At 36.4% G+C, this 24,673-nt stretch overlaps 2 protein-coding genes across 4 annotated transcripts; one reads left to right on the forward strand and one right to left on the reverse strand.

The window, feature by feature from the left end:
- Positions 1-211: 211 nt before the first annotated feature.
- Positions 212-4,820, forward strand: LOC130549228 (5-hydroxytryptamine receptor 3A). Its single transcript, XM_057326446.1, has 9 exons — positions 212-239; positions 1,342-1,508; positions 1,961-2,005; positions 2,316-2,425; positions 2,764-2,933; positions 3,311-3,471; positions 3,748-3,958; positions 4,245-4,505; positions 4,594-4,820. The coding sequence occupies exons 1-9, from the start codon at positions 212-214 to the stop codon at positions 4,818-4,820; spliced, it is 1,380 nt and encodes a 459-aa protein (XP_057182429.1).
- Positions 4,821-5,504: 684 nt separating this feature from the next.
- rubcn (rubicon autophagy regulator) lies at positions 5,505-23,849 on the reverse strand. Of its 3 annotated transcripts, XM_057326493.1 has the most exons (22): positions 23,665-23,849; positions 22,560-22,713; positions 22,039-22,122; positions 21,804-21,963; positions 21,620-21,726; positions 16,912-17,068; positions 16,339-16,725; positions 15,845-15,892; positions 15,279-15,374; positions 14,895-15,010; positions 14,606-14,807; positions 13,552-13,656; positions 13,132-13,206; positions 11,643-11,703; positions 11,273-11,405; positions 10,968-11,113; positions 10,816-10,880; positions 9,654-9,892; positions 9,087-9,148; positions 8,855-9,008; positions 7,484-7,577; positions 5,505-7,218 (listed from the first exon to the last, which is right to left on the reverse strand). In XM_057326493.1, exons 1-22 carry the CDS (start codon positions 23,700-23,702, stop codon positions 7,073-7,075), a joined length of 2,829 nt encoding a protein of 942 aa, XP_057182476.1. In that variant the 5' UTR covers positions 23,703-23,849; the 3' UTR covers positions 5,505-7,072. The 3 variants fall into 3 exon arrangements, with proteins under 3 accessions (XP_057182476.1, XP_057182478.1, XP_057182477.1); XM_057326495.1 differs by lacking the exon at positions 13,132-13,206; XM_057326494.1 differs by lacking the exon at positions 15,845-15,892 and having other exon boundaries at positions 23,665-23,848.
- Positions 23,850-24,673: the final 824 nt, after the last annotated feature.

Below are 24,673 nucleotides of genomic sequence, written 5' to 3' on the forward strand. Positions count from 1 at the left end.
GAACAACATATGAGAAAATAGAAACGATAAACGTTATAGAGAGTCGTACTAGTTCATGCGTGAATTTTCTTTCCTCTCATTAAATGTGTGACACAGAAAATGTGTTTTTCTTCTGGTGTAAAAACAAGGTGGACCTCTAATGAGATCAGGTGAACTTCTCCTGAGCTCTTGAAACAGGATAGGCCAGCAGTTATCAAAGGTGTTAAACAACATGTACAGCAACCAACATGACGGTGCAAGTAGAGAGTCATTTCAGTTCACCTGCAAGCAGCGCTACGTTTTAAATTGAAGAAATATCAAAACAAACGGATATCTCATAGACTTGGTTACATAGGATTATGGGTCATCTGCAGCATCTTTGGACATGTTTCATTCTATTAACAGGTAATGACTCACTTACAGTACATGTATTGGTGACGTACTGGTTAGCTTGTGTTTGTAAGGCTTGTGGTCTTGACATGACTTTAATTAAGAATCTGTTTATTCTAAGATATCTAACAATTATTGTTTTTGTTAATGTTATTTTATTATTAAAATATTATTTATTTATAGTATATGGTACATAAATAAATAGATGTAGTAAAAATAATAGTTAAATTAAAAGTCTCGTTGGTCTTGACATGACTTTAATTAAAAATCTGTTTATTCTAAGAGATCTGTAACAATTTGTTTTTGTTTTAATTATAGTTTATAGTTTATGGGAGTATTTTATAGAATTATATATTGTTTGATACGTAAATAAAAAATTGTAGTAATAAACTATTGTCAAATTAAACGTATCTTTGGTCTTCACATGACTTTAATAAAAAATCTGCTTATTCTAAGAGATCTGTAGCAATTTGTTATTGTTTTTTTTTGTTATCGTTATTTTATTTTTTTAGTTTATGGGAGTATTTTATAGTAGTATATATTGTTTGGTACATAAATATATTTTTTTAAAGTATTGTCAAATTAAAAGTCTTGACATGACATTAATTTAAAATCTGTTTATTCTAAGCTGTAACAATTGTTTATTGTTTTATTTGTTATTGTTATTTTATTGTTAAAATAATATACAAAATATATAAAGTATTATATAGTGTTCGGTAAATAAATAAATAATTGTCGTTAAAAATAATTGTCAAATTAAAAGTGATGCGTAAAACACCCCTTTTTAAAACTTAAAGCCAATTTCTGTATTGGTTTTCAGACAACTGTTGTGATTTGTAGTGGATATAATTAGTTTCACACATAGGCCTACTGTATAAATAATTTTTAGAGCCACTGTACAAAAAACAGAGTACAATGTCTACAAATAAAGTTGAAACCGTCCGGTCTCTGGTCTGTCTTTGTGATTAAAAGCATTGCCGTGTCTGTTGAGTTTGCTTCGTTGTGAAGAGGGACAGAGTGGACCCACGTATGAGTCTCTACAGCAGGTCTTTGACAGAAAGCCCTTAAGACCTTCTGTTAACCTCAGCACCCCCACCATAACCAACATCTCCTTCACTCTATATGCTATATTAGGAGTGGTGAGTAAAAAATACGTAACATACGTAATTATATATAAAGTTTTTATACATTTACTGTATATTCAGACGTTTTAGTGCAATTTGCTTTTGCCCTAGTGAAATTAGGTTTAGGGGTGGGGTTAGGGGCGGGTCTTTAGTATTGTCTAACAATCGTACGTTTTTGTATGAATTCGCCACCTCGTAAATGAACAAATTCCTAAGAGATTACTTTTGATTGTTATATTTATCCTTATAGTTATCGTTGTTGGGGTGAATGGGACTAAATTCCTTTAAATACCTCTCTTGTGTGAGCTTCACATTTCTTTGAAATGCATTTTAGTAAACTCTTCTTCCTGTCATTTCAATTAAACGTCAAAGCACCATGTGGGCGGAGCCAGTTCCATTCAAATATCAACATATTCATTAACATTATAAATTCAGAATACTGTAATTGTACCTGAAATGTTTTGCAGAACGAAAAGGCACAGATTCTCACCACCTTCCTCTGGCTCAGACTGGTAAGTTTTTAAAGGCTATAAATGAGCATTTTCCTGACACATACATCTGGGAGACGTCTTTTTGATGTCTGCATTTACATCTGGGAGACGTCTTTTTTTTGTTTGCTCATCTGCATTACGTCTCTAAGATGTCTGCTGTCACATGGTCATTTAGATGTCTGTAAGATGCTTATAATTTACAATGTATGTAAAGCTGCCTTTTCTAAGACGTTTATCGTTTTTACAAAGCAGATGTTTTCCAGATGTGCAGATCTTTAGCAGACATCTTACAGACATACCTGTGCTATCATTGCTTTTGTTTTTGTTACAGTACTGGTTCCATGAGTTCCTCATTTGGGATCCAGAACCGTGTGATGACGTTACGAGAATTTCCCTTCCCGTGAAAGATCTCTGGACACCTGACATTATCGTTTATGAGTTGTAAGAGGCTCTTCTAGGAGGCTTGTGGATGTTTTACACACAACAGAGAAACGTCGCATTGCTTATAGATTTCTTTATTATCGCAGGTGTATGTAGATGCTAGAAGATATTTCTGGAAAATCTTGAAATAACAGACACAACACTTAAAAAAATACTATGAAACACAACTCCGTTAAATCTATGAAAGAGCAACATCTGAGAAATAACATTTGCTTCTGGGGTTTTTTAATCTCACGGCTGTCTAATAGGAACAACAGGGATCTCATTTGTGATATTCTTTGTTGTTGAATCAGTCACAGGTATATCTCATTAATGTTTATCTCTGTCTTTCTGCACAGTGTGGACGATGACGTGTCTCAGGCTTGCCCTTACGTTTACGTGAACCACACCGGCCACATCCGCTATGACAGGATGTTGAGGCTGGTTAGCGCCTGTAACCTTGAAATCTTTAGCTTTCCATTCGACATACAGAACTGCTCTTTCACCTTCGGCTCCTACATGCACACCAGTAACGTTTCTGCCATCAAATATCAGCACATATTTATTAATTCCATGTGTCCTATGGCCTACATTTACGTTTTATGTATGTGTGATAGATAAATTATTTATTGATATTGCGTTAATACACATACGAGAATATTGCACATATTTCAGTTCCAGTATCTGGTTGAAACTCTGACAAATAGGTGGTTGTGATATAAGAGTCACAGTGTTTACAAACTCTTTACCTATGCCTCTTGTATTTTAAGATGATTCATTGGCCAAAAAAGAGAAAACATACAGTATGATAAACGCACAGTAATAATATTGTGAATTCTTTTGGCCATGATAATCGTGTAATGAAAATCAGCAACATCACGTGTTTCCCTGTAATATTCTCTTCAGTCAGGGATGTACGTGTCAGCCCTGCCCTGTCCTTTCATGAGATGACGGGGAATTCAAAGCGTTACCTGCAGGCGAGTGGAGAGTGGGAGCTGGTGGTCATCTTGGGGGAAGTCAGCATTTTGAAATTCGGAATAGATGAATGGGACATCATCACTTTCTGGGTGAGAAATGAACATGTACAGTTTTAAAATTCAGATTCCCTGGGTTTTTGAGATAGCATCCTAAAGCAACCTTAAAGGGATAGTTCACCCAAAAATGTAAAGTCTGTCATGACTTACCTGTATAAATTTCGTTGTTCTGTTGAACACAAAGAAAGATATTTGGAAGAATGTTAGCAACTGACAGTTCTGGGGTATACCATTGTAAATTTACTACTACCACTTACTAAATGTAAGTCAATCCACCTCTTCAAGACTTGTCTTGTTTGTATTCTTTAGGTGGTAATAAAGCGACGACCGATGCTGTATGTGGTGAATCTGATCATACCCAGCTCCTTTCTCATGATCATTGACATCCTGTCCTTCTACTTGCCACCACACAGCGTGGATCGCTCATCCTTCAAAATGACCTTGATTCTGGGCTATACTGTTTTTCTGCTCATCATGAACGACCTGCTTCCCAGCACTGCTAATGGAACACCTTTAATAGGTCAGTCACACATAACACACTTGTGAGTGTTTACGATATTAGACCGTTACCCGCAAGGGTTTGTAAAGTACTTCTGATTGTACTGCATTACTATGCATAAGAAATATTTTAAGCCAATTTGTACTGAGGTTTTCTAAAACTAAATAATTACAATTTAAAGCCCCACTGAAGTGCCTTAACATGCGCAGCTTTGGTTGTTGCAACAAACACTTTGCAACACTTTCTGGATGGTTTTCAACCTGTTTGACAATGTTTAACATAGTAAAATTCTTCATCACCTCCTCAGGTATCTATTTCTCAGTGTGTTTGGCGCTCATGGTCATAAGTTTACTGGAGACGGTCCTCATCACCTGTGTTCTCCATCACAACTCTATGAAGTACAGGGAGGTGCCACGCTGGGTCCAAGTGTTTGTGTTTGGCTTTCTGGGCAAAATCATTTGCTACGGTTTTCCTGATGACCCTTTTTCTAACCCGCCGGTGAAACAGGACACTAATCCATGGGTCACCCCGTCTTCAGAGTCAACCTCCAGTCAACAGACAACCAACAGTGAGATGTTATTGACAGCAATAATATCAAGTGTGAGATGCTTAAGGTTCAACATTTAGATGCTACATTTTGTTTTTGTGTCCTATAGGCTCTGGAACCGTGACTTTGGACGTACCTGAGCTCAGGCAGATCAGTCAGGATCTTCGAGATATGCATTCGTATCTGTCTGTTCTACGAAGGCAAGATCAACTACAGGACCAGTGGTGTCATGTGGGTTACATCCTGGACTTCCTTCTGTTTCGCATTTATCTGCTGATCATCACGGGCTATGCGCTTGTGATTATATGCATGTGGTGCATCTGGATGAATCAGTGATTCAGTGAAAATTTTAAGATACACTGTAAAAAAATCCTGGCATCTGGGGCTCCAGAAATAAACCGTAAAATAACAGTATTTTCCTATAAAATTGCGTTTTCCTGGTAAATTTGTTATTTTACAGTTTTTGACCGTATTTTCAAAAATAAACTGTAATAAAAAAATCCTGTAAAAAAACTGAAATTTTCCGGCAGCTGGGGCACCAGAAATAAACCATAAAATAAAAGTTTTCTTGTAAATTTGCGGTCTTTTTCTGTAATTTTACGGTTTTAACCGTATTTTAGAAAATACATGAAAAATCTGTAAAATTATATGTGGAAAACCTGTAAAAATAACAGAAAAATTATGTGTTTCACAGTGTACATTTTTAGTTGTTTTCCCCTGTATTTTTATTACTATACAATGTCAACAGGAACTTTTATTGTTAAACCTTCTCTTGTTCCATTTTAATGTTTAGAGACAACTTTCAATTGCATGAGCTCAATTATAGCAGTAACAACTATTTTAGATAAACTTGGTCTTAAACAACATGTTTGTCTTGTCATGTTTAGGATGGGGGTGGTTCTTGGTCACAATAATCTGCAATGTGGACCATACATTACACTTATAGCTACCAATTTTGGCTATGCAATAAAAATAAAATAATCTGCTATTTAATGAACAACAAAAAGACTATGAAACAGTCTAAACATCTTTAATAAACAGTTACATAGATATATAACAATAGGAAATTATACTGTATATGTTATTTACATTTTCTGAAATAGTGCACTTTGACTCATCAAAAGCCCTTGAATAAAAAAGGCAATCCAGTTATTTTAACAATACACTCAAGTGAACATCAGCAGGATCAAACTGTTACAAATCTATCCATTCATTCAGTCAGTGCATTAAAGTTATATACTTCAAAGTAGCGCACGGATGTTATTGCTTCAAATATATTCACAGCAGCGAACAAATGCGATCCCGAGTACAATATTTCCAAGTTAAATCATTAGCAGATAAAACTATGTAGTGAATTATAACTTATTAATGTAATAAATTCTCATAAGCAAACAACGCTTTGGTTGACTCGTCTTCTTTTACAAAAGTACTTTCATTGGACAGATATGGGCTCTCTTCAAGACCATTTCTGATTTTGGATGGAAAGTGAGATGTTGGAATGATTGATAAATCATACATTAATACCATTCACATTTACACAAGCATTATTAAACTAGTGCAAATTAAATATCCAAGGAGAAGAATTCACAACGAGAAGGAAAACATACAAACAAAGTGCCATTTTTGGTAGGTGCAAAATGTTAAAGCAAAAACACGTCAAATGTAAAAATAATAAGACCACTGGACCGCATTCTTGAAGCAGAACAAACACTGGAAAAATTGTTTGTGGAACTATTTTTACGTAAATTGAGACTCCTTCATGATTCGCAAGAACAAACGTTTGCCGTTTATTCGATTCAATTTGCACACGTTTACAAATGACTAAAATAAATTTGCCATTATTTATTTCTGAAAAATATGTTTTCACGAACAAGGATAATACATTTGTGTTTACATATTGTAAGTGAAACCAAAACATTTTGAACGTTAAAAATGGCTTTACAAGTGAGCAAAATACATTGTTTTAAGATTTTTAAATTAGTTTCAATATAATTTACGCAAGAATGGTCTTACCAATTATTCACACGTATTAGTTCTGTTAGTTTCTCATCTATGATTTGTATGTTGCACTGAACTAAATGTACTAATTCATATAATAACGGGCCCTATTTATAAGGTTTTATGAGAAATTTGTTCTTTTCAAACTTCATGAATGAGTCTCATTGTAGCAGTGCACTTCCGTAGCAAAAAAATGGGCCCTGGCACTTCTAGAAAGCTCTTGAAAAACAAACATAGTGCAAAAACACCCGGAGTTGCTTTTCTCGCCATAAACAAACTCCATTAAAGAGGCACATGACAGTAATAATATTAAAAAACAAATATGACAAAGAGGAGAGGCGTCTAAAACATGAATACCCATACACACAAGACTTGGCCCACTTTTAGGAGCATTTAGGGATGGAGGCTATAGAAGCAATCAAAAAATGGCAAATTGTAAAATGCAGAAACGCATTGTTTATGCGTAAAACTTCATAGCTTTGATATTCTGAAGCTTATTTTGGATGGAAATCAAGTAAGGGTTGCTGAAACCAGTCACTACATTCACGGTTTCATTGTGCTCTTAAACAGGGTTTTGGTTACTTCGTGTGCTAGGTCCCGCTTGCCTCCTGCTCTCCGTCCTCCTGTTCCTCCATGTTCTTGCGAGCCATGCGCTCCCTTCTCACTGCCAGTCTCTTACAGCGAGGACACTCCTTCCCACACTTGAAACAGGTCTTATGATAGCACGCACGACAATCTGTGAACAAAAACAAAAACCAGGGCTTGTATACTGTACATACTGTATACTGTGTTGTCAAAGTTGACAAGAACATTTGAATACTTTTTATTGGTTATATATTTGCAAAACCCAGTGACAAACATAAATGGTGGCTAATAATAATGATTTATGGCAAAGGTAAAACCGCAAAATGTGGAGATACGAGGTTTCAGAAGGACAGCAGCGATATCCCAAGACTGTTCTGGCCCTTTGCTGGGTCTCTCCAATAAGGTCTTAGACTCACCATCACAACGCAGGCACTTGTTCAGCTCGTAGGGGAAGATAATGTCCTTGTCGTTTCCACAGAACTCACAAATGAAGCCCTTGGCCTGGCAGAGCTACAGAGAAACACAAAACCAAGCAAAAGAACCAAGAGATGAAGAACAAGACTGAATCAGATTAAAATGTAAACCGGAACATCCCACACTTAAAATTAACTGTAAACTAGAACAAATTGTATGTATATTGGAACTGATCAAATGTGACCCTGGATCACAAAACCAGTCACAAGGGTCAACAGTTTGAAATTGAGATTTTTAAATCATCTGAAAGCTGAATAAATAAGCTTTCCATTCATGTATGGTTTGTTATGGCCGAGATACAACTATTTGAAAATCTGGAATCTGAGGGTGCAAAAAATCATTAAAGACGATTTTCTCTATATTTTGTTGTCCTTCAGAGGCGCTGTAGAAGGCCGTTGCTAAGAAGAAACAGGTTTGTTTTAACGCACTCTATTGGCTTACCGCTGTAATGATGTTGTGGACAGTAGATGAACCCGAAAGCAGAAATTCTAAGCTTTACATAGATAAACTCGAGTGGGTAATTCCCAAAGCGTGGCCAGCAGCGAGTGAAGTTTGTAGGCGTGTTTCCGGCCATTTTAGTTAGCAATTTTGCTGCATCCTCTCACAAAAATAAAGTTGTGATATATTTACAGTAGAAAATTCACAAAATATCTTTATGTAACATAATAATCTTTACTTATTATCCTCATTTTTGGCATAAAAGAAAAATCGATAATTTTGACACATACAATAATATATTGTTGGCTATTGCTACAAATATACCCGTGCTACTTAAGGCCATGTTCAGAGTTGACTTCTTTTTTGACAAGAAAAAGTTGACAAAGGCGCTTTTTTAGTTTAGCTGGCAGCGTTTGGTTACAAATAGAAGCTGAACGCCATGAGACTTCGGAGGCAGCATCTGTGCACGAAGGCAGCCCAGAGAAACAGATAGACAGCGAAACTTAAGTCTATTTGAATTATAAACAGACAGCGTCTTTGCAATAACTAATCACATATTTAAAAACTACAATACTAATTTCTCACTGAAAGTGAAATAAAAAAACTCTGAGCTGCAGAAAAAGACGCCGGCGCTGGCGTTTAAAAAAGCGCTCAGGACGTTTTTTGAAAACACGGTTTACACCATAGGATTACAATGTAAAACAGACGCTAGCAGCTTCAAAAAAGAAGTCAAGTCTGAACACGGCCTAAGACTGGTTTTCTGGTCCAAGGTCACAAATATAAATGGGAACAGATCGTAAATCAATTCCACAATGCATTAAAACAGAGAATCGTAGAATTGTCTTATTTAGGGCCATGTCCCATTCGTCTCTCACCACACAGTCTGTGACGTGGCTGGAGCCAAGGCGGAGCAGGTCTCGTAGCCTCGGGGCTAAGCTGCCGCTGCGTACAGCGGTGAGGTCATTGAGAGAAAAGAGGTGCAAGTCTTCTGTCAGATGTCCTGGAAGCATGTCGAACTGATCCAACACCCTGTCAACAGAATGTGGCTTTATAGGGTCATGATGTTTCCAAGCATCATAAAGAAGAAAAATGCAGGAAAACACTCACTCTTTAGCCAAACGACAAGTTTTTAAGAGATTCTTCATGTGGTTTAGCTGTTCTCTCAGTGCCTGCAACAGAAAAGATGAATTTGGTTTTAATAAACAGCTAAAACACATACAGTATATGAAAAAATGATTAATCACATCCATAATAAAAATTGGTGTTTACATACGTAATATATGTCTGCATACTGTGCATGTAAATTGTGTTTTTATAAACACATATACAAATATTTACATGTGTTTACTTATATTTACCAACAATTTAAATTATATATAAATGTTTATTAATTTTTTCTTACATATATACAGGTATGTGTGTATATTTTTATAAATACAAAATTAATATGCACAGTAAACAGACATATATTATGTAAACACAAACTTCTATTCTGGATGTGGTTTATCGCGATCAATCGTTTTACTGCCCTAAAAAAAAATGCATTAACCAATGTTAACAAATCCTTTATGATACAACAGTCAGAGCTGGGCAACTTCACCAACATTTGATATTTTGGTTATGTGTTCATATCGCAAGTGAATATGTTCAAGAAAAACAATAAAATGTGCTTACTCGCACTGTATCCAGGGCTTTCATTTTCTTGTACAGGGTGCTGTTGATGTCATGTAGGTTGAAGAGAGGGTCTCCAGCGATCTTGGCAAGTAAATCTCTAGCAAAGTTGCTGACGTAGCTTTTACTGAAGTCCCACTTTCTAAGGATCTTTCCTGGCAGCAGAGCCTGTGCGTTCTCATGACAGCACTGACAGAAGAACCGGCCCAAATACTCACAGTACCTCAAACGCTTGATGTAGTCTGTAACACAGAAAGAGTTTTCAGTTAACCGTTTTAAACAGGAATTGTATATGTACATCATCAAGCTTGGACACACTGAAATGTTTCTCATGATCTTTTGATCCAAATGGGGTTTTTTTGTATAAAAATGTTATATTCTTTAAATGATGAAATGAAGTCATTTTGAGACTCTACTTTGATTTATTTGATCTCTTTAATGTTTATTATACTAATTGATTTTACTGCTTGATTAATACTAAAATGAGTAACGTGAACTAAGGTATGGCAACACATCAATGGACTAAGATTTTTTAAAATAAGAGTTTAAGTTAAAATGTATATAAACATTAGAGAAAGTATCTATATTTTTATCTATATAAAGTATATAGCCATTTTAATTTTTGCAGATACTAATACATTTTAAATGGTTCTGTACTGGGACAAATGGATTGTAAAATATTCCATGTATTATCTCATTTAATAAAAGTTTTACAAATAACACTTTCCAGTAATGTTATATTTGTTAAAATTAGTAAATGCAATAACTAACACTAACTAACAATGAGTGTTCGAATTTTTTTAATCATTTGAAATCAATTATTCATGTTAGTTCCAGAGTTATTATAGTTTTGTTGTTAGTTTTATGAATATTTTAAATTTGCTTTTATTTTTAGATTTTTAGTTACATTTTTTTGTTGCCATTTTAACAATGCTTTCGTCATTTTATTATTTATTAGATTTTTTTATGTTGCTACATAAGATTAATTTATTTTAGTTTTTGTTTATTATAATTGTAGAGTCTTAAAAATTATTTTAGTGGCAACATTTAAAATGTTCATTTAGTTTAAGTTTTTCCAATCATTTTTAGGCTTTTAATTTTATTTTATTAATACCAACAAAACTTCAAACTTTTAACCGATGTGTATATTGAATGTGTTTTATACCTGGATCGATTCGAGTGCCACATCCAGCACAGCGGTAGTTCTGCTTGGTGACCTCAACTTTCCTCCTGATCACACAAATTAAAAGACAACTTCTAAAAAAAACTGCAATAAAAAGGTTGATTATAAAACACACCATCGGGTGAAGGTCTTACTTTGGAGCCGGATGAATGTTGAAGATGATCTGTGGTCTCGGGGGAGCCCACTCCAGATTCCCTCGGACCCGGATCCGTAGTTTGTAAATGTCTGCGTGTTCGCCGTCGTCAGGAGATATTGGAAGAGAATCTGGTATTGGAAGAAGCTTTAAAAAGACAAACAGTGATAAAACTGGTTGTATAAAAATTTAAATGTAATAAAAACTGATGTCAGCCAATATTAGCAAATTTTTAGATGATCTGTGCCCCTAATGCAACACTCAACCAGCTTAGCTACATGTACTTCATGGCCTTAAGGATGGTACCTTCTGAGGGGCATCCTGTTCGGGGACCAGCCAGTCCAGCTCGGAGGCAGCGGGCAGCTGCATGCCCTCAAACTGTCGGAGGAGACCCATAGCTACAGTCTCGGCTGAGTTAGACTGTAGCATTGATGGAGAACTGTGCGGAGAGATGTAACATCATTCAGGGCTTTAGATTACTTTCACAACTCTACACTACTGAAATTCAAAAGATCTGACAATCACATCCAAATAACTAGACAATAAGTCAGAGCAAAAATACTGTAAATGCTGTCATGTTAAAATAAAGGTAGAAACTGTACAAAATGTAATGTAATTACAAATGTACACAAATGTAAACAAATGTACGAGTATGTATGATATCAACAGTACTTACATGGACTCTGAACTGAGGAAAGATCTACTGCTGGATGTCACACTGCGTTTGATATCCGCATCTGAGAAACATCAGATGAAAACAGTTCATCTATTAATATCAATAAGAGCTGTTAAGTGATCAATATGACTATCAGATTGTTAATGAATATTTTACTTTTTCTGTTTTTAAAATATTGTTAAATATTTAGAAATTTAGAGTAATATTGCTAAATATATATATTTTTTCTTATTAACTTAATTTTCATTTTCTGCAAATTACAGTTCAATTGCATTAAACAACAATTTATGGCACAATGTTGACTACTTGTATTTAAAGGGTTAGTTTATGCAACAATTAAAATTGCCATTATTTACTCATCCTCATGTTGTTCACACTCTTGATGGCTTTATTTACCATAACACAGATTTTTTGCAAAAGTGTTTTTTTTATTTATTTATTTATAATGATACAGGATTGAGACAGCCTCTGAAAATATATGCAAAAGCATTACAAAATAATTTCAAGTGCCATATATTCCGAGTGTCCTGGAGGCATATAAATGGGTTTGTTGAGAAACAAACTGCATTATAATTCATTAGTTGATGCTTCAAATTTTATCTCCATTTTCGATGCCTAAGATTATAAAGAAAGACATCAGAGGCCTGTTGCACAAAGTCTGCTTCAGTGTCTACCCAAGTAAGTTTGGGTTACGGGGTCTGTTTTTTCGGGCATTGTAAAAAAACAACAGAAATTTTCTGGCAGCTGGGGTGCCAGAAATATTCTGTAAAATAACAGTTTTCCTGTAAAATTACACATTTTCCCTGTCGTTTTCTGTAATTTGACGGTTTTTGACCGGATTTCAAAAATTTGTAAATAAAACAGTTTTACATTACATGTGAAAAATCTGTAAAAAGAATAACATAAAAATTGACATCTTGTCATTTCAAACCTTTATGAGTTTCTTTTTTCCGCAGAACACAAAAGAATTCGGTTTTGTGTCCATACAATAGAAGTGAACGGGGGCTGTGCTGTTCTTTTGCCAAGCTTTTTCAAAATACCTACTTTTCTGTTTGAAACAGGTTTGAAATGACAAGAGGGCGTGTAAATAATGGCAGAATTTTCATTTCAAAGATGAACTACTCCTTTAAACACAATCGTATATTTAATTGTAATATGCACCCAAGGACAATTCAATTTTTATTTTAATCTGGTGCTTTGGGTTGTACTTTTAGTATCTTTTGAATTTAGAGAACACCACTATAAATACAAAGACATCTAACAGAAATCTGAGAATGACAACACATGAAATGAAGATGCCAGAAGGGTTTGGATGATCAAGCAAAAGCAGGGAAAAGCAGAAACATCGCTCAAATATCTGTCAACGTGACGACACACATCCCGACCCACAACCCATCATTCATAATCGTTTTTTTAGACACGTATGCAAGCAGCAAAGACTTTGAAGCTGCAAACATGACTTCCCATCCCCCCCATCTGTCTCTGGTACCTGAAAACAGGGACGCGAGCGACAGGGACAGGCCGCTCTGAGATACCGCCAGCAGGGATTGACCTTCACTGCCATCTGAGAGACAGAGACATCGCTGAAGACACGGCCACATCCAACAACACAGTGAACTCAAAGTGATTGCCGTGTCAGTTGTCTGCTCTGTGTCTAACAACGCCTATATTCACCACGTCCTCCTCCGGCTTATTGCTTTAGTGTAGAATAAAACTGCAATAACCATCCTGCTATTTCCGTCTTAAACATGTGAATAAATTACCAAGCACAATATGATTCAAAGTAAAATTCATGAGAGAGTGAGTGTTTTCCATTAGAAACTGGTAATGTGACATGACATGATTAGTGAAAATTGTGAGGATGATTATATGATCACGAACAGGAATGAAGACTTCATGAGTCGATTACCTCTGAGCTCAATGTCCTCCACTTCTCTATCTGAGCCGGAGTCAGAGGGGTGAAAGGAATCCTGGGAACTCCTACGTGAGCCGGCGCTGTCAACAGATGGAACACCTGCCGAAACAGGACAAAAAGAAGACATATTTGCACGTTTCACAGTTTTTCCTCCTACTTTTGTTCCATAGCAAGGTTTTTATAGTTTGTTTAAATTAAAACTTTGAAAACATTTCTGTTTATTGATATCAAATAAAATATTGGCCTAAAAATTCTTGAAAAAACTAAGCGAAAAATGTTAATGTTGCCTCAGAAATGAACTGAAATAAGTTTAAGGCACGAAAATTATAAAAATAAACACAAACTAAACTAAAACTAAAATAAATTCATCTTATATAGCAACAAAATAAATAAAATAAACAAATAAATAATAAAATGACAAAAGCATACAACAAAATTGCTAAGAATTTTGAGTAATTAAAAATATTAATAAAACAACAACAAAACTAAAAACAAAACTATAATACCTCTGTTCTACAGAGAGCATAAATGAAATAAAAATTTAGTCTCATTGAAAATGATTTCAAATTAAATTTATGTTAAAAAAACATATATATTTATTGAGTGAACGAAAGGTAATTCAAATTACTTGTTTAGAAAAGAGATTACAGTTCGTCAACAACATGTTTAAAATGCGATGAGTCATGTAAAATCAAGTCAATTCCAAAATTCTTATTTTCAATTTCTAAAATTTTGCAAAAATGCCAAACGTTTAAATTTAATTATTAAATTAAACACTAAGTATGTATTAAAGAAATACATGTTTGCCAACAATGAAGCCTAAACAAAAACAAAGGTGTCGGCCATTTTATTAAAACAAAAAAGTCTACATTTCTAACATTGTCATTTCCATCACATAATGAACGGTGAGGTGGTGGAAATGACATTTGTGGTGGAAATGTTTCACAAAGACACCAAAAGTGGCAAAATCTGTTTTTGATGGACCTATGTTGAGTGTTGGACATTGTAAGCGGACAAATTAAATATTGTGTGTTTTTTAAAAACTCACCGTGATGTGAAGCAGCAGTCGAGGGCTGCAGTCGGCTGCGTCGTATCTGTTGTCTGCGCAGGCGGATCTTTTGTTTGAGTTGTTGAATCTCGGAGTCGCTATCGCCCTCTTCCTCCGCCTCCTCCTGCGGCCTGCGCATGTTACACTTCATCAGCTCGATGGCGGCTATCAGAGACTCACAGATACTGAAGTGGGCGTTCTCCTGCAGCGATGACACATGAGTTTAAGTTATAAAGTGAACTGTATAAGACAAGAACAACAATGACTGTGACGAGGACATTTGACTTACCTTTTCCAGATCAGCACAGCTGCCGAAGTCTTGTTCTGAGAGGTAGCTGATCAGACTCTGGCCCTCGGAGGGTCTGCGGAATAAACCGTCCGGGATACTGGTGTCCTGGAAACCATCTACAGGAACACAGACACTTATTATACAACAATGATTTATTAAATGATCAAACTTGCTATTTCTTTCATCTAAACCCCTTTAATGTCTCGTTCTGTAACCTTTAAACTTTAAGCTTTAAAACAAATTATACTTCCAGACAAGCTATTGTAATACAAGCATGAAATTGACAAATCTTTTTAAATTATTGCAATACCATTGGCAGCCACTAGTGGCACACTAATTTCAGTTTTTATTGATTTTCTGGAAAGCAAGCATGTGTGTACTCACTAGACTCCATGTAGAGAGAACTGTGAGTGCTGCTGTCACTGATCTGAGGTGAGAACGGACCACAGCTCTTCGAACACGGTGTATCCATAACCGATTCTGTAAAACACAGAAACACAAGCCAATTCAACCACAGATACATGATGTTAAAGAATGCATTTTCCCAGTTTCACCATCTTTCCATGAGAACAAACATTGATGAAAACGTCAAATCTGAATGGATTATCAAAACAAACAAAAGGATATAACCTCTTTGCATGAGAGGTCAAACCAGAAACTTTTTTAAATATAACTTTTTTTAAAGTTACTTTTATGTACATTTAATAAAATAGCCAAAAACACAAATATGAAAGGAAATTCATGAAGATGACAATTAAATAAATAAAAAACTTTTATAAATAAAAAAAATGCAAAAATATTAAAAACAACCATGAATGGCTCACTGCTTGAAATGAAAACAGACCAAATGACATGCGAGAAACGTCTAAAAAATGCTGCGGATAGAATTCATGCGAGGGTGTCAGAAAATAGAGGGTTTGGACAAAATGCAGTTTCAAAGCACTGCAAACCTGCGACAGGGTCCTCGATAATTATGGTGATTTTCCTGTGACCCTCTCCTTCACATACAAAGAGAGAGAAGAGAAAGAGAGAATAGAGTTGAAGTAGTGAAGATATTTACCCACACACCAACAGCAAGATCAGAAAAAACTGCAGAAAAATTACAGCACTTACAAGCAAGATGTTAAGATTTCCTTTAAATTAATAAAAAAAAAAATTTGCTTAAATTTCATTAGTGCGGTTAGTATGTTTGACTTTGCATTTTCACGAAAATTTTGTTCATATTTTTTCATTCATATTTATATCACTTCAATACAAGATATTTTCTGGATACATTAATGATGACTAAAATAAATCGATTCATTGAAATGAATCAACCCAATGAATCAATTCACTAAAATGAATCAAGAGGACACTCTGAATCAGATTTTTCGCATGCTTTTTGATGCTCAACTCAACACTGATTTGATGAGGTCTTCGGCCTCAAAAAAACATTTGTACGCACCATTTTTCTGTTTGTGAGAGATGCCTGTATCGGACAGAGACCGTATGTGTCCCTTGGAGCTCCGCCCCATGTTCTTCTGAGCCTCTGAGAAAGAGCAACGTCGTGCTGGAGGTGGAGCCAAAGCCATGTGGGTGGAGCCCTTTGCTTCTGGGTGTTCACTGCTCTGAGTGGAGCTGGATGAGTCCTGCCGTCTGCGCTTCCCCAGATTACCGATAGCAAGATATTCTGGACCGTCATCCAGATCCGCTTCCGCACAGTCGCGGATATCAGCCGGAGCCGGTGAGGTGGGTTCAGTAAAGGCGATGTGAGGTATTCCCGTGTCCGGGGGGCTCTGATTTCGTCCGCACACCCATGGAGCCCCCTGCGTGCTGCTGGACGGCAAAGAATCTGAAGACAAACACAAACGTAATGCGAATATGAGAAATGGTCACATTTCTTCACCACCGTCCACCTTCCATCTCCAGATTTTTGGCCAAACAAAATGCAATTTTCTTTTCGTATGAGGTCTTTATGTGTGCAAACAAGCCAGATTTCACAGAGCGGCCTGTTGTTCTCGCTCTGAAATCTGCTGACCTGAGCTGTTGGTGGAGTGTGGGGTGCAGGGAATCTCCGTCAGTCTGCGGCACTGCGAGTCATCTGCAGTTTTCCAACTTCCTGTCACCCCAGGCAGCAAACACATACTCTGACTCTTCAGCAAACCCAGGGATGGAGACTCTTTCAAGTGCGAAAGCTGTAAACACACAAGAGATGGACGAAATTGACAAATCTGTGACAGATCTGTTCGTAAAATAGTGAAACAAAACATGGGAACCCTTAAGGCCCGTTCAGACCACCAGCAACAAAGCGAGGCGACGTCATTTATTTCAACGGTAGCCTAGCGACATCCAGCAATACTGACCGTTGGCGACAGGAAGTGGGCATGTCTAGCGACTATTTGCGCACGCCAGCCACGTGTCTACATTTAAAATAACAAACTCGAAATTTGAATCGCCCCTTAGGCAGTAAATGTGTTCTGTGCAAGCGCACAAACATTAGCTAATAGTACTTAGCCATGTGCTTTACGCATGTTTTTACGTAACTGTGTATATATTGTATTTAGGGGTGTATAAATACATGATACTGGTATTGTTGTCGTGCACACAATAATCGTGCTCATAATACTATTTACAAATCCAAGTACCTTGTTATCTGAATTGTTTAGATTAGGGCTGTTTAACGATTGATTGAGATTAATTGCATCAAGAATTAAAAGTTTGTGTTTACATAACATATGTCTGTGTACTGTGCATATTCATTTAGTATTTATAAACATATACACATACTCTACATGAATATATTATGAAAAAAAACAAAAAATATATAAATGTTTATATATGGTTTTATGAATATTAATATATACATGCAAGTATCTTTACATCCTGATACATGTACATGTATGTATTTATATACAAAATTAACATGCACAGTACACAGACATATACAGTATTATCAACCTGCACTTAGGATCTGCGAAGAGGATGTGTGCAAACAAAAGGTCAGAAAAGCACCAGGCCCAGACAATGTCTCACCCTCCTGCCTGAAAGTCTGTGCAGAGCAGCTGTAGCCCATCTTCACTCATATATTTAACAGATCTTTAGAGCAGTGTGAAGTCCCTTCATGCTTCAAACGCTTCACCATCATCCCTGTACAGAAGAAACCCAAAATCTCTGGATTTAATGACTACAGGCCTGTTGCTTTAACATCTGTGGTCATGAAGTCATTTGAGAGACTTGTACTGGCCCACCTGAAGGACATCACCAGACCACTTCTTGATCCCCTCCAGTTTGCTTACTGAGCAAACAGGTCTGTGGACGATGCAGTAAACATGGGACTGCATTACATCCTACAACACCTAGACAGACCAGGGACTTCCGTCAGGATCCTGTTTGTCAGCTCGGCCTTCAACACCATAATCCCTGACCTCCTTCTGCCCAAGATTACCCAGCTCTCTGTGCCAACCTCTACCTGTCAGTTGATTATTAACTTCCTGTCGAACAGGCAGCAGCTAGTGAGGTTGGGAAAATTTACATCCAGCACATGTACCATCAGCATCGGAGCTCCTCAAGGATGTGTTCTTTCTCCACTGCTATTTTCACTCTACACAAACGAATGCACCTCTACAGACCCTTCTGTCAAACTCCTGAAGTTTGCAGATGACACCACAGTCATTGGCCTTATTCAAGATGGTGATGAATCTGCCTACAGAAAGGAGGTTGCTCAGCTGGCTGCCTGGTGTAGTCAAAACAACCTAGAGCTGAATGCATTCAAGACAGTGGAGATGATAGTGGATTTCAGAAGGAACCCTCCATCACTTCCTCCCCTCACCATCCTGGACAGCACTGTGGATACTGTGGAGTCATTCAGGTTCCTGGGCTCCACCATCTCTCAGGACCTGAAGTGGGAGTCCCACATAGACTCCATTGTAAAGAAGGCCCAGCAGAGGTTATACTTCCTCCGTCAATTGAGGAAGTTCAACCTACCACAGGAGCTACTGACCCAGTTCTACTCAGTGGTCATCGAATCTGTTCTGTGCACTTCAATTACTGTTTGGTATGGCTCGGCCACCAAATCAGACCTACGAAGACTACAACGGACAGTTCGTAGTGCTGAGAAAATTATTGGTGCTCCTCTGCCCACACTTCAGGACCTGTACGATTCCAGAGTGAAAAACAGGGCAAGAAAAATCATCATTGACTCCACACACCCAGCACACAAACTCTTTGATCTGCTGCCCTCTGGCCGGCGCTTTAGAGCACCAAACACCAGGACTTCCAGACACAGAAGCAGCTTCTTCCCCCAGGCAATCTCCCTCCTAAACAGATAGCTGCTCCTTAAGAGCAATATTCCACTTCCACTACTCCTATAGTGTGCACTATAGTGCCTTATTATATCTACATTTTATTTATACATGTATATAACACTACCTCTACTTACTACATTATCCATTTGCACAAGTGTACACACAATCTGTTAATATGTATATTCTACTATATACTACCCTGTACAATGTCTCTTATATGTTATTATCCCCCATTTTCTGTACAATAGTCTTTTATTTTATATATGCACAATTTAGAATCTTTTAGACTGTAAATCTTATTATATTGTATTGTCGTTGTGTTGAATGTCTGTACTAGAAGTTTCCAACACCAAAGAAAATTCCTTGTGTGTGCAAGCACACTTGGCAATAAAGCTCTTCTGATTCTGATTATTATGCAAACACAAACTTTTATTCTGGATGAGATAAATCGCGATTAATCGCTGCACAGCACAAGGGCTGCAGCCATCGATTCTTTTACTAATCGAGTATTCTACTGATTTCCCATCAATTAATCGGGTATTCGGATAATAAGTACTTTTTCTTTATTAAAAAGCAATACTAAATATACAAGAGAAAATAAGACAGGTCTCTTAAAATGAGTAAAACAACCAATTTGTTTAGTTTTCAGAACAATTTAAGTTTTTATTGCTGAAATTGCATACATTAATATCTCTGAAAACTAAACCCATTTAGTACATTCCATTGCCATATTAAATTCAAAATGCAATATAATACAAATATATAAATAAGAAACATGAGTAAAAATAGAAAGAATAATTTCAAAGGTAAACAACTAACTTCAGCTTATGCATGATGCATTTAGTTTATATAAATTAGTTTTAGTTTCTTTTTTTACTATTTAATAGTAATATATAGCCTATGACTTTTATTTTGGCAGGTTGTCGGAAGACACTTATTTTTTAGTACGACACACGACTTGTTCTAATGACATTGTCGCGTCGCGCTGCATGCACTGTGGACAAAATTTTAACTTATAATGAGTTCTAATGCTTTCTATTGTCTTTTCTGGCGTCACATTGCACCGCGTCCGGTGTAGACACGGTATAACTTAATACCACAATAATACTGAACACTGCGATTGAAGTCCCAGTAATTATCATGGTATATAAAATATAAAACATTGCATGCCTACTACACAATAGTATCACAATGTTTTCAATGAAAATTTTGAAAATTAAGAAAACAAAATTCAAAGTTATTGCCAAGAAAGGAACAAAGGGATAAAGAAACCCCAAGAGAAAAAAAACCTCAAGAGATAAAAACAATATATATGTTTAAGTATAAAACGATTACCAGTTTCATGATGAACCATGACCAGCCAGCATCAGTCTGACTCAGATGCAGAATACATGTTTATGTTTACAAAAAGTGCCTAGAGCTGCTGATTTTATTTGTTGTTTATTGATATTCAAATATAAAACTTGATGAAATGTTTTCATTTCAATTTTTACCTCATTTTAACAAAACCACTGATAATATTGCGAATCGAGATTATTATGGGCACTATAATCGTGATATGAATTTTACATACCGTACCATACTTACGTTACATACATATATACATGTTAATGAATGTTGGTAGCTCAACCAGACATAATCTCGAAAAAAGTTGTTCCCAAGTATGAGATGTTTATACCGTGGTATCATGCCCTATATATTGTTGCATCCCTAATACTGTAATGTAATTCTATAAATTTAAAACCCACAATTCTTAGAAAATTATAGTATACCGTACATATAATAATATCACAGTCATTCCTGCAATTTGAACTCTATGACAGCCAACTACGTAGTATCATGATGACATATGTTGCTAAAGAATTTCCCAACAACAATCTTCAATACATCACAACAAAAGCATTGGCCTGTTAGGGCTAGTATGAGTTGCTGGCCTGGAACTTGTACAGCTCTGTAATATCTTTATTAAACAAACTGATCCTGACCTTCCGTGTTTGCTCGATGGGTTTATTAGATAAAAAGATCTGTGACAAAGAATTTGTGCCAGACGTTTTAGTCAGAAAGGTCAAAGTCCACTTCCTATTCAACCTATCAAACACAAACAAGCTGTTGTTATCTTACCAATACATGTTTCATTATGGGACCTGCATTCAGGTCTAAGGATTTCTGACGGCCTGACGATATTTTGACTTTGGCCCCCATAAATCTAAATTTGGAAGAACTATCCCTTTAAAGTCCCTGTGAACTGGAAGACGTGATCGCCTTCGGTATTGTGAGTGAAATGGAATATCTAATCAAAAATTGTGGGCGTGGCTTGTGTTTTTACACTATACATTTTTTGATTTCATGGTGACATTAAGGTTCAATCAAAAGGTTTTAAACGCAAATTATATCTGAAGAATGCAGGATAATGGATAAATAATACAAATGAACAGTTCTCACCCGGACAGTATCGATGAGGGCCAACAGGCGAGGGTTATTCTGCTCCACCGCCTCCAGACACTGGAACATGGCACACACGTGTGGCTCGCTCAAAAGGAAGGCCCCATCTACAAAAGACGAAAACAAATTTTGATAAACAACATCATAATGCAACCAAAATGCTTATGTGTGGATGTTGTCGTACCATTGTAGTATTTCTGTATATTTGCTCTGTGCTGCAGTAGCGGCTTGAGCTGTGCAGATAAGATGTGACTTTGTAGACTGTGTAAGAGCCAGCGTTCAGCTTTATAACCCTCCCCGAAACACTGCATGCCACTGCTCAACACAGGTTCCAACTGACTGAACTGTGAAACAAAATCATTCTCATTTAAGATAACACAACAACAGAAGTGGGAAATTCTCACTCGGTTGACAAATACCTGTTCTACGTGACGGGCCAGATGAGGACAGAGGTACCGCACACACCACACGAAACGCCAGTAGTCTTTTTGCTTGTAGTAAACCTGCAGGGTGAAAGAATAAGACCGTGTACCACGGTGCCAATGATTCATGCGTTAAATTTTTTGACCATGTGTACGGTATGCATTGTGTAAACTGTTGTATAAAACAGAACACGGAAACAAGAATGCATACTGCAGGTTTATCTGTACTTTACGCCTGGCGGTGTAAACTAAATCTAACATTCTTTCTGGTTAGATACGTCTCGTGGGCAATTTATGATCTCCCTTAGGGTACAAAAACTAAAACAATGAAGAAATGAAACTTGTTCAATCGGCCACACAGGCTATTTGTGTCTAATAGTTCCTGGTATATCAGGTTGTTGTTTAGGATAATGTTCCTGGGTGGCTTACTGGGGTTACGGCAATACTATTCGTATACATTTTTCTTTCATGTTTTTGAAAGAAGACAGCAGTTTTTATCATCAACGCACGTACAGCACCTGTTCATGTTTCAGGCCATGACCCAGGATATTATTCATGTCCTTGTGCAGACGCTGAAGACCCCCATAGCGAGACCACACATTGGGATTGTTGGTTGACAGCAGCCCTTCAACGGTGGTCTTCAGATTAGACAGAAGCTTCCAGTGTTCCCATCTAACAACACACATGTGAGACAAATCAGACTGGTCATGCTCATAAAATTTAAATAATAGAATTGTCAAAATATTTTTTATACAAAACACATATTGTGTTCTTGAGAGTTAAATAGCGCTATGGCATAGTTACTACACTTTTAATATAATAAAACCACAGTTCATTTTCATAAGGGATAGAATAAGATTTAGCAATGTTTTAGCTCTTTTTATTTATGTTCCTATAGTAGAATAAGATATACACTTGTACATTTAGATATACAAATAAAAACATAAGCAGGAAATACTGATATCTCAAACATGACACAATGACGTAAAAAGTTAAATAAACATAACTTCACGTAAAGAGAGTAAACATTACATTTGGATCAGATCTAGGAAAAAACTTTAAAGCGACTAAAGCATTGTATTTTTATTATTATTTAGCGATTTCGTCTGGTATTTAACAGCTTGACGTGAGTGCATCACGAGACTGAAGATGTGCTGTCAATGTGTTTGCTGCTAGAACATACGACGCCATGACCAAGTACGAATCCTACTATGATCATGGCGTATTCCTAAGTATTAATTGCGTCATCAGCCTGACTTGTGAAACTTCCTGGGTTTTCCGTTTTGCTATTGGTTTATTTTTATGCGAACTACCGCCCACATACCAACGTTTACATTTCGGCCAATCAGAGAGGTCTATCGAGCGTAATTACCATTCATGAGCGTAGCCTTCGTTATTGTACGATTTATAAACTCACTAGCCGGCTAGCTCAATTTGAATGTTGTAATCGACAACGTTGTCAGCAAACAAGAATGTTGTTAATAGATTATGTATGTGCATACGCAGATATTTTTAAGAGAATGAGGAGCTGAATGAACAACATTTGGCTGTATACTCGAAACCTAAGCCCCTCGGTATCTAGCTGTCAAATTCAGAACTGCGATATATGTTCATTTCATTCACCTGCGCTCGCCCTCTTCCGACTCCATCGATATTTCCATCAACGCCCCGGTCAAGTGTGATTATTTCAGCCTGATTTTGACCACAGATCAGACTGAAATAGAGAAAATCTCCAGACAAGCAAGAGAAGGTGTTTCCACTGGGCGTCCCGCACCATAACAAGACAGAGAAATGTGAAGTCAGCGATAAATCGTTTACACAGGAAGTGCATTGCAGAAAGAGCGGAAGCAGACTTATTACATATAATAAAAGTTTCTGATTTCATCTAAATAAAAGACATCTTGGAAAATTTCAAAATCACAAATACATAATTTATCTTTAAATAAACGACATAAACATTATTTAAGCTAAAATAATTAACCTAAATGAAGAAGGTTTCAGTCATATAGAAGGAAGTCATATTTACAAGTTTTATAGTGTTTTTGTCATTTTTTGGAGCTTGGAGTTAGTTCCTCTGTCATTTTCTGGAAAGATTCAGTAAAATTGTGCCTTGGGTCCAATTCTTTAAATCAATCCATTGTTTAATTAATTAATAGTAACTTATATATTCTAACCTATGTACATAGTACGTAGTATATAGTGACCAGCCTCAAACCGAAATATATTCTACATTTTAATATACATTACACGACAGCCTAATGGTAGCATATTAAATTTGGTATTGCTTAATTTGTATCCGAATTTCCTTTAACATTTCATAAGTTCTCTATTGTCCATTTCTATAAATGGATAGTGTTGCAACTTGTTTTTAACGTGTTTTCTTTAAACTGTGCTTTTACACTCCTTGAACACATGATGGTGCTGTCCAACACACATGGTTCTAAAAGGCGATAAACTTGTTTTATCAGTAACTTCAGTATACGTGACACATGCGTCAAACTACAAGAGATTTTCAATGAGTCACACTGTAGGCATGTTGTGTCAAGTTGCTACAAGCAAGTTATTCTTAGGTGCTCTATCTTTGCATAGACAGTTAGAGCCAAAGGTAAGATAATGTGATTTGGGGTCAAAA

The sequence above is a fragment of the Triplophysa rosa genome, linkage group LG25, assembly GCF_024868665.1.
Source record: "Triplophysa rosa linkage group LG25, Trosa_1v2, whole genome shotgun sequence".
Taxonomy (NCBI): domain Eukaryota; kingdom Metazoa; phylum Chordata; class Actinopteri; order Cypriniformes; family Nemacheilidae; genus Triplophysa; species Triplophysa rosa.

Coding starts and splice junctions, on each gene's coding strand:
- LOC130549228 (XM_057326446.1), top strand. CDS start 212: ATGTACAGCAACCAACATGACGGTGCAA. Junction 1,509..1,960: donor TATATGCTATATTAGGAGTG/GTGAGTAAAAAA, acceptor AATGTTTTGCAG/AACGAAAAGGCACAGATTCT. Junction 2,426..2,763: donor GACATTATCGTTTATGAGTT/GTAAGAGGCTCT, acceptor CTTTCTGCACAG/TGTGGACGATGACGTGTCTC.
- rubcn (XM_057326493.1), bottom strand. CDS start 23,702: ATGGAAATATCGATGGAGTCGGAAGAGGGCGAGCGCAG. Junction 11,406..11,642: donor TTCCTCAGTTCAGAGTCCAT/GTAAGTACTGTT, acceptor CTCTCCGCACAG/TTCTCCATCAATGCTACAGT. Junction 7,578..8,854: donor GCCACGTCACAGACTGTGTG/GTGAGAGACGAA, acceptor GTTTCTCTGTAG/CTCTGCCAGGCCAAGGGCTT.